This window comes from Anopheles coustani, chromosome 3 (genome assembly GCF_943734705.1).
Source record: "Anopheles coustani chromosome 3, idAnoCousDA_361_x.2, whole genome shotgun sequence".
NCBI classification, from domain to species: domain Eukaryota; kingdom Metazoa; phylum Arthropoda; class Insecta; order Diptera; family Culicidae; genus Anopheles; species Anopheles coustani.
The window spans coordinates 77,346,906-77,357,062 of NC_071288.1; the positions used below are offsets into that span (position 1 = coordinate 77,346,906).

General features: G+C 43.2%; 2 protein-coding genes across 2 annotated transcripts in view; one reads left to right on the forward strand and one right to left on the reverse strand.

Moving 5' to 3' along the window:
- LOC131267051 (uncharacterized) overlaps positions 1 to 6,960 on the reverse strand; it is a 28,040-nt gene extending 21,080 nt beyond the window's left edge. Inside the window, exons 1-5 of the mRNA XM_058269807.1 lie at positions 6,709 to 6,960; positions 6,503 to 6,637; positions 5,035 to 5,741; positions 4,851 to 4,967; positions 4,555 to 4,771 (exon numbers count right to left, since the gene is read on the reverse strand). Of these exons, the coding sequence (XP_058125790.1) occupies positions 4,555 to 4,771; positions 4,851 to 4,967; positions 5,035 to 5,741; positions 6,503 to 6,637; positions 6,709 to 6,960 (1,428 nt within the window). The remainder of the gene's footprint in view (positions 1 to 4,554; positions 4,772 to 4,850; positions 4,968 to 5,034; positions 5,742 to 6,502; positions 6,638 to 6,708) is intronic.
- Positions 6,961 to 8,350: 1,390 nt separating this feature from the next.
- On the forward strand, positions 8,351 to 10,120 carry LOC131272789 (tenascin). Its single transcript, XM_058274644.1, has 7 exons — positions 8,351 to 8,473; positions 8,544 to 8,683; positions 8,764 to 8,899; positions 9,016 to 9,159; positions 9,236 to 9,556; positions 9,662 to 9,802; positions 9,875 to 10,120. The coding sequence occupies exons 1-7, from the start codon at positions 8,416 to 8,418 to the stop codon at positions 9,961 to 9,963; spliced, it is 1,029 nt and encodes a 342-aa protein (XP_058130627.1). The 5' UTR covers positions 8,351 to 8,415; the 3' UTR covers positions 9,964 to 10,120.
- Positions 10,121 to 10,157: the final 37 nt, after the last annotated feature.

Consider the following 10,157-nt stretch of genomic DNA (forward strand, 5'->3'; position numbering starts at 1 on the left):
CTGACGGACCGCTGAGGTCGGGCTGCGAAAAAGAGGATCGTTGCTAATAGGAGTAGTAAGTGCATCTCATGAAACCGTTATTAACTGAAGACAGCTCATTCGAGGGTTGTGAGGTATTCATCATGCACATTACAACACCTTCCGCCTCGCAAAGGGCTACTTAGCGCACGGTTTTTCAGCGCAAACGAGTTTTAAAACACAGTTGATCGTAGCTTTAATTACCATTGGTACATTTCTTCTTTTCTTCTTGAGTAACTTCACACGATATACGTTGGCAACGAGTGACGCTGTTTCCGAGCTATACAGCACATTTAAAATCGAGAAAATCAAGCGTCTCATTCAGCTCGTTCTGTTTTTGAAAACTTCATAAAAGACTAAATCAAGATATTTGATCTTTAAATAGGGTAGGTTGACGATCCCTGGACAAGATTAATGCCACCTGTAACAAGTAGCATACATTCAGGCGCCGACCGATAAACCAACGTTTTCAGATGATTGGAATTTCAAAAAAGTTTAAATTTTAAATGTCTTAGACTTCATGAATATTGATTCGAGAAATTTTACACTTAAGCCATACCGTTGGCTCGAACTATGCCGAGGGGAAAGAAAATGACCTTAAACTGCACCTGACAGCCGTTATCTTATCAACATCGCGTGTTAGCTCGTACACCGTTGTCAGAAGAGAGCGCAGAGGTGAATCCGGTACGATCGGAAATTGTTTGATGGATTAGTCACTTCGAAAGCACGATCGTGGTATCTTTGGTTTGCCGCACAAGGTGTTCTCGTTATCAAAGGAAATTGTGCAATAGATATCTAACCCGATAACGTTCGTGTGAGTGGTGTACAAATCCGCGAATTTAAGAAAACTTAACCGGTGCTATTTTATGTGATAAGACATGCACACGTTGGTAGATACAGACGAATCGAGTAAATTTCAATTTCAATGTTCTTTGTTGTGTTGTGCACTATAAAGTTGACTCTTAGTTTTACTTAGCACTGATATTCTAAATGCTAATCCGTGGACCTTTCACCATGCATTTTTAACATCAGGTTTCTAAAAATAGAATACTTTTAGATTTTTTCAGTTAAAATAGTAAGAATAAATGTAAGTCAATCTTTTTTAATAGCCTTACATTCAAACTTTAATGTTGGAAGGGTAAAGTGGTAATTAAATGAAAGTTTAAACAAGTTCGTGTTATTTCAATCCGACTGAAACAGGAAGTCTATGCACTACCAATGCACCTTCAAGTACGCACCAAAGAGACCACCATATTTGTTTCCGATGCACAATTATCGAGTGAAGGTTCCTAAAACAAATTCCACCCATTCATAAGATTCGATGTTACAGACGTTCATCACTTCAAACGTTGTGTGATGTTATCAAATAAACCCTCGATGCTAATAAAACTCCGGTACTATTCTTAACCCATAAGGGAAGTTAAACGGGTGGTTATTTAAGAAAAGAACTAAATGTGTTATTACAAAGCTAATGCACAATTCAATCGGTCGTACATGTTTTACTATTATTCAACTCCAATCATGATCCGTTTTTCATTGAAGAGATGCGTGCATTGAGTCTTAGTTTTTGTCGGAAGTAAAATATTAAAATAATTGAAAAAGAAAACAATGCTCAAATTAGTTTTTACTATTCAGAATTTTCATTTTGTTTGCGAAAATAGCCACCCGTTTTCAAAATATTGAAAAGAGAAGATTAGTAAAATGAGTGTGTTATAGAGCTAAAAATAATGAACAATAGTTCATTTGATGCCCAACAGTTGTTCCTTCTCAACAGTGCATCGTAACGGTATATTGAATGCTAAAAATAGAGGAATGTTATGACGGTCAACCTGTACGTGTTGCATAAAAAAAAATACTGCACTGGATAGCTGTTACAAAAACAAGCAAGTAAAAAAAGATCATATTTGACAATGAAATAACTAGCACACGGTATAATTAGGTATGCACTTTTACCGCTCTAATGAAGCTAAAGTTCTACGACCCTGAGTACGGTCAACAAGGGTAGCATTTAAGCCTTTAAGCTTAGTGTGCGATATCCATGAGTTGGTCGAAGACTTCGGATCCAGTACCATTGTGATACGAAACAGTGTGTTAGACTGACCATGGCAGATTCGACTCCTAAATTATCCGTATGCGACTTCTATCGCAATGCAGTAGTGCTGATCACCGGTGGTTCCGGCTTTATGGGAAAAGTGTTGGTGGAGAAGCTGTTGCGAAGCTTTGAGGTGAAGAAAATCTATCTTTTGCTACGTGAACGGAGAAATGTTAAACCTTCCGAACGGCTCAAGCAAATAATAAATGATCCGGTTAGTATGGTGATATGCAGTGGATAGCCTTAATCATGTCGTAAAACTAAAGGTTTCCATTTGTAAATTTTTTTCGTGAATCTCTGGTTCGAGTGGGAAAGTATTCGAAACAGAAACTTTCCACAATTTGAAGTGTGTTCAACTTGCGCTGTTTGCCAAAGGTCACAGAGTTTTTAAATTCAAAATTTTCTAGATTTTCAATACCATACGGAGGACGGTAATTCATCCTGATGCTCTTTTTGCCAAGCTGGAATCTATCGATGTTGACTTCACGTCGGAAGAGATCGTTAGGGAACCTCAAAAGACTGAACTATTAACTGACACACAGGTTAGCTAAATCTGAATGTATTTTTGTAATCCCCAAACGATTATTAATTCTACTATTCACAATTTTGCAGATTGTTTTTCACGTTATAGGCGATGTAAATTTAACCAATAATCTGCAAAACAGTCTCGAGAACAATGTTACCACTGCGGAGAAGCTGTACAGTTTCATCCGCAATGCGCGAAATCTTCGATCGATCGTGCACGTTTCGACGTTTTACAGCAACTGTGACCGTTCTCACATTGAAGAACAAATCTACGACGATATTCCATTCGGCGGGCTTCATAACATTCGACGCATTCTCGATGCACTGACGGAGTCCGAGAGGGATGCCCTAACCCCGACCATCCTCGGTCAGCTGCCCAACGCGTATGTCTTCAGCAAGAAGTGCGCTGAAGTGATGGTTCAGCAGCAGTTCGCGGACCTACCGATGGGAATCTTCCGTCCTCCAGTAGTGAATTCCAGCTACCAAGAACCTGCGCCTGGTTGGGTGGACGGCATACAGGCCACGACCGGCCTCTCTGTAGCGATCCTACAGCAACGGCTCGTCTGGTATCAGGGCAATCCAGCAAGTCTTTCCACGATAGCTCCGGCCGACTACTGTATCGCTGCAATGATTACAGCCGCATGCGACATCCGAGCCCGGCACGACGAGCGCAAGAAGTTGGAATCGTTTAATCGAACAGTGCCCTGCCTTCCCGTCTATAACTTTGCCTTCGAAAATCCGTTAAACTGGAAGCAATTTATCGCCTATGTTGGATCCGGATTACCTACGGCCATAGAACGTGCCTTAAGGTTTGTTTGGAGTTCGGATTAGAACGTTTTAAATTAAAGTTATTTAAGTGTTTCATCGATTCCACTTTTCAGCACGATTAGAGTTCGTCTAACGCGACGACCTATTTTGTCCCGTATCACCTTTTGGTTGCTCTACTTGCAGGCATATCTGGCCGATTTTCTGCGCTGCCTCATTAGGAAGCCTAAACGGTAACGATTTATAATTTGGAGATTATTTTTTCGATTTTAAAGTTTCCTTTCACATCTATAACTTTTCTTCACAGTCATGTTAAGGCAATTTCATCCTTGCAACGGCTGCATACGGCTTGCACGCATTTCCTGTCCAATAGCTGGACGGCACGGAACGATAATGTGAAGCGGATGCGCTCGCTTCTTTTAAAGGAGGAAGAAAAGCTGCTAGAGTTCGATGTCGATCTTTTGGATTGGGAAGATTACTTTAGGAATTATGTTAGTGGATTTTACGCGTACATCGAACGAAAGCAAAAAAGAGGACGAGATTGAAAAACTCAAAACCGTTAAACCGGTGTTGGGCTGTACTTGAGTCTACAATTGACGTTATCAATATTCATCAATAATGTGAAATTTTTTCTATTTATAAAATGACCATGGCTAAAAAAACCATCAAAATTTTGTTATTTTATTGATGGTGTGCGAAATAAAATTCATTCCAGTATAATCAGTTGGGATTATTATTTTTTTTTAAATTGGTGCTGCAAAAAAAGGCTCCATGATTTGACTGAAAAAATTTGAATGCCATTTTTTATGACTACTTATACTTTTCTATGATTGTTGTAAATTCTAGTTTTGAAGATTTCTCTATAAAACACATACTACAAATCATATTAGTTTGAATTAAAATTAGATGAAAAGAATTGTTTATGTTCATATTCAATATATTGGATTTCACAAACCTAATGAGTCAACTTAATAAGTTTGTTTCATTTTTATTTGTATTGAGAAAAATAATCATAAATAAATATGAGTCAAGAACCAGGCAGGCACAACTAACAAAAATACTTTAAAATTTCATCCTTAAACATACTTCCGGAAGTATAGATTAGAACAGTCAGAAGTTTAAATTCTTTTGGCCCGTTGCTGTCTACTACGTGCCTTTCGCATCAGCTCCATTGCGATTCCTTTGGCGAAGGACTTGTAGTAGTCCCGCCAATCGATTCGATCTGCGTCTATGTCGAGCCGTTTCGCGTCGTCACTCGAAAGTAGCGATATCATGCGTTTCACGTTGCCGTTATCCATCGTCCACATGCGACAGCGGAAGAATTCGACCGCATTGGCAAGGGTAGAGATTGCCGAGACGATTTTAACGTTGCTACAAAATGGGCAGCAATTAAAAAGTGGTTAGGAGAGAACCTTCCCAAATTGGGTGAGCGCTGCTAGTGATCGCTTACCTTCCTCGCTTTCCAAACCAAGCCAACACCTCATCAGCTATCCGAGCCTGGAGCGTCATTAGCCATAGCAAAATCTTGGGGAATACTTTCCACGGGCTTATTCGGCACTTGATTCCTCTGTTTGAATAACGGAAAAGGATGAAACTGGTAGCCAACGAAGAGGTTTTGATAAAGCACTACTTACGCTAACCATCGATCAACTGGATTCGGGAGCCCGGAGCTAACTAGTTCCACCAAGTTAGCATAGGGAAACGCATTCTTCTCGAACGTGTAGTTGTACACCGGAACCGGCTTCTCCAATGGCAAAATGCTGCACTGACGTTGACCAATGTCACAGGCGGCCACGATCATGCCGGCCACGGTGTAGTCGACCGGTGTCATGAACGGCTTAACCTCGGGCTTGCCGTAATACCACATGGGTTTGCCGACAACAACCGGCACGCAAAGCCCGGTGGCACCGTGGAAGCAGTCGATCCAACCCGGTTCCGGCTCGCGGTAGCTCGAGATCACGATCGGCGGCCGAAAGATACCGATCGGTAGGTGCCGGAAGTCGCGCCCGATCATCGCCTCGGCGCACTTCTTGCTGAACACGTACGAGTTCGGCATCTCGCCCAGGACAAGCTGCGTCATACGCTCTTTTTCTCGCGTGTCCAGCTTCTTCAGCATCAGCGTGATGTGATCGAGTCCACCGAATGGGATGTCGTCGTAGATGCGCTCCTCAATGTGCTCCCGGTTACAGTTGGAGTAGAACGTCGACACGTGGACGACCGCGCGTAATTGAGTCATTGCGTTTGACAGTGCGTAGAGTCGCTGGGCGGACGTAACGTTCATGGCGATCGCATCGTCCAGGACTTCATCGAACCGGATGGACGCCATCACGTGGAAGACGATCTTCGCGGAACAAGAAATGATAAATATTATCAACGGTTGCTCGGGCGATCATGTAGGTAACATGAACCAGATGTAGTAGTGGAAATTGTCCGTTTTTCGTTTTACAGGACTTTAACCGGGTTTAAGGTAATTCCTTCATTTATACAGTAGTGCAAAATATACTACACCACAAAAGTCAGTACACAGCAGGTTAAAACAGAAACAAATGCCGTTTGCTTTGTTAGATAAATGTTAGGTTGAAAATTTACGAAGAATTGGTCGTTTTACCACAATAACGAACCAGGTGAGGCGCATGATTAAGAGGATTTGGAGGCTGAGCACTACATAAGTGCCCCAACTGTGACGGGAATTCTGAGTATTTTTAATCTATGATAATATGCGTCAATATGTAGAGAACAGTGCAAAGAAGAATCCTTCATTTTACTTGTATTAACTAATTGTTCTTCACAACGTAAATGGCGTTTCTTAATATATTTGGCCTGCTGTGTGCTGACTTTTGTGGTGTAGTTTATGTTGGGTTTGTTGCTGAACGTTTTCTGTAAACTGTATTTTAGGTCGGACAGCCAAAACCGCAAAGATCGCAAATGGATTACGTTATACCACTATTCATTTTGGATCAGAACGAGGAAAAGTGACCCGACAAATTATTCTGACTGAACTGATATCAGTGTTCTTTAGTCATTCGTTCTTTGGTTCTTTGGTCTTTGGACGAAAACTCCGAACAATTTCAAACACTACACCTGATACAATTCCCCACATACCTGAACTTCATTGCAAATTTTAGTTCTATTGATATCGTCCACGATGTCTGTTTGCTCGAAGGAGGCCTCCATTGCGACGACCTTCCTGAAAAGATGCTGAGCGTTGGCCTTGCTATTGCGTAGCGTGTTGAATATCTGCAAAACGTCGAAAGCGTTAGAACACTCTTTATGATCTTCCACACAGCACAGAAGTTCTAAAGACTGACCGGGCCGTCCAGCATCTGCTGGAGACGTTCCGACGGACCAATGTTGCCCTTCGGACGGATGAGAAGAATAATTTTCTTCACTTTGAAGCACCGTAGTAGCTTTTCCACCAACACTTTCCCGATGAACCCGGTTCCACCGGTGATAAGCACGGTCGCACCGCGATAAAACTCGGAAACATTCAGCTTGCCCTCCTCCGGCGGTCCCGTCTCCATCGGAGTCTCGGCCGTCGAGATGTTCAACGTATGTTGCATTTTTCAATCGATAGCACAAAACTGTGAGCGCAAAATTCACACAATTTTTTTTTTCACAAACTCCGGGTAACAATCACAACTTCACAAAAAAAACACCAGTAACAAGATCACTTATCAGACAGAACGAAGCATATCGTTAGTCGGTTCGAGCACTTGGAACACATTCGTCGACGATGAAGATGCAAACGCACTGATCTGAGCCCACGTTCGGTGCAACCCTTTATAGGGCTGCGGGACCTCGTGGGAATACGGAAATAAAAGCAAACGTGTTTCGCGCACAAAGCACCCAGGGTGGAAGATGCAGACGGGTTCTCCAGGGCGTGTGCTGGTTGAGCTCGCTTACAGCATGTTATTTTTATTGTAATTCATTATTAGCTCCTGTCCGTCCATTCTTACATTACCCTAACCGCCTTACCTGCAACAAGCAGAATCCATAGGATAAAGAAGATTTATATATTATGGTATTACGGCCGTATAACTAGGAGATAGAAGATATCCCAGCGTATTGCGCTCGCGTCTGTCTTGGGAATACGCTGCGGTTGGTGACTTCATCTAAATTATTTTTCATTTGTTGCCATGAGTAAAATATATTCAGAGAAAGATAAAAATTCATACATTTTAGCCCGACAGCCTTGCAGATAAAGCTTATAGTTGTATAAATTATCGCGCCGAGAAAAAGGACAGGTACCGTTGTTTAGGTCTCAGCAATCGTGATGACCTCATGACAAACATGATTTTCTTCCGACATGTCACTACATTTTCAGCCGGTTAGGTAGTTTGATAGTAGAATAATATTTGCCAAGCCGTAATTTATTTATAAATCAAAATTTGAATACTGCAAGACCAACCAAGTACAAACAACTTCTTCACTAATAGCATTTCTTACCTATATAAAACCTCATTATTTAATTCCTCATTTAAAAAAATGGAACAATTATTCTTCACCTTCTTGGCGTAACGACCTCTTGCCTACCCATTAAGGGCTTACAAGACATCTCATACCTACCCGTTAAGGGCTTACTAGACTTTTTCCCTATGTGAATGCGGATAGTCAGCCCTCTCGTACAGGGGAGGGTCCGGTCTCGGTTGGGATTCAAACCCACGCCGTCGAGGTTGTGAGCCTCGGGACCGATTTTCTAAAAGGCGTAGCAATTATTAACAAAAGTAAAAAAACCTTTTAGTAAAAAGTCAGAATCCTCACGGCATGAATCAGAAATGAAATATAATTGATTGAAAATGATAACTGAATATTGGACAATTTATGCCGACTGCTCAAATTGACATTTCTCCAGTTAATCGATGAAACGAAGAGTGTTGCCGTTTAGCCGTTAAATTATGGCAAGAACATTATAAAAGAAAAGAATAAAAGCTTTCGCTAGTCAGCCCCAAGCCCCTAAAAGCGTCATTCTATTCCATCTGCTCGGAGAAATCGCACACAGAATCATCGTGGGCGCCATGTTTCGGTTTGTGATTTTCGTCCTGATCGTTGCGCTGGATTGCAGCAGATCGAGCGGTAAGTAAATGACACAACGGTGGTCCAGATGTTCCGATCAATCACACCACGAGTAATTGCAACACCGCAGGTATTATCGATCTGATGTGCGAAAGTGATCACGACTGCGAGGCGTTTCGCAGTGCCACGGTCAACTCCACGTGCGTAGAGGAGCACTGCCGGTGCACTGACCTCCAGCGGGACAACAATGCCACCGAGTGCAAGCCGCTGGTAAGTTAAACTTGATCGCACACACGTGCCGTAGGATTATCACTGTCCCTTCCGTACGCCCTTCCATTTTTTTTTTCAAGGTCAACCGAGTGTCGAACCAGATCGGTGGCCAATGTCCGTGTCAGGTCGCCAATTCGTTCTGCCACGAGCAGACGCACCGGTGCGTCTGCAAGGACGGGTTTCTCCCGAGCCGGGTGGAGAAGAAGTGTGTCCATGGTAAGTGTGTCCTCCTGTCCGCTCCCCGGACACCTCACCTTCTGCCTAACCTCACTTTCTTGCTGGATCATGCGAAACGCGCCGGCTCGATCGCTTTCCTCTCGCTCTCGTTGCAGAATCGATCCCGCTGGGCGGGGAGTGTGAGGAGAGCGGGCAGTGCTCCCACCGTGATCACTTCGCCGAATGCGATCGCACGGAACAGGTTTGCCGGTGCCAGGAGCACTTCGTCACCTACGAGGGCAGCTGTCACTCGATAATAGGTGAGTAGACCAATCGGTCAGCCGATGACAACGGAGATGATGGCACATTAACGATTATTCTTTCCGCGCCGGCTAGCGGTCGCTAACCTTTCGAAGCCTTGCGAATCGAACGAGGAGTGCGCGAACGGCACGATTGGAGATGCGCTCTGCCACAGCGGCCAGTGTATCTGCGGCACGGGATTCGTGGCCGACTCGACCAACAGTAGCTGCCTGGCCGAGGCCGAACTTGAACAACCTTGCACCGACTCGAACCAGTGCATTGCCACGCTGGGGGTCGGCTCGATCTGCTATCAGCAGCGGTGCGTGTGCGATAGCAATCACTTCCAGTTTCCGGTGCACGCCAGCGACGCCACGAGTGGACAGCAGAAGATACGGAACGTTTGTGAGCGCAAGATAGGTAAGTGGAACGGATAATAATTACAATTCGCGCTTGTTTTCCTTGTTCCCCTGCCGAACTAGAATGTAACAGTCATTCGACTAATCAACCTCGTCGGTCTTTCAGCTCATGGCGATAGCTGCAACAACGACCAAAACTGCTACCAGTTCCACGTCGGACCGCACGAGCAAACAATGGAGTGCTTCATGAATGCATGCGTCTGCCTGCCCGGTCACATAGAAAAGGAAAATGTTTGCTTCAAAGCCAGTAAGTTAAAAAAATAGAATAGAACACATCATTAACACGTTTCTATCTCAAACTATCCGTTTTATCTTTCAGGTTCGAGCATTACCGTTACACCAGCATCGGTTTTACTTGTCATCATCGGCACGTTGAGTGTTTTAAAACATCTATTAATTGCACACTAAAACATACACCCATGTGATATCTGCACCCTCGGACGCACCATCGTATCTAACTCTTGTAGATTTGTTCGTGAAATAACTGTAGAGTTGTTTTTTTTTGTAAAATAGTTTTGCTTGCTTTCATACAAATGAAATAAAATTTTGATTGTACACCCCTGAAGTTTCCACTTTAATCGATCATTTATCAAGGAACAATC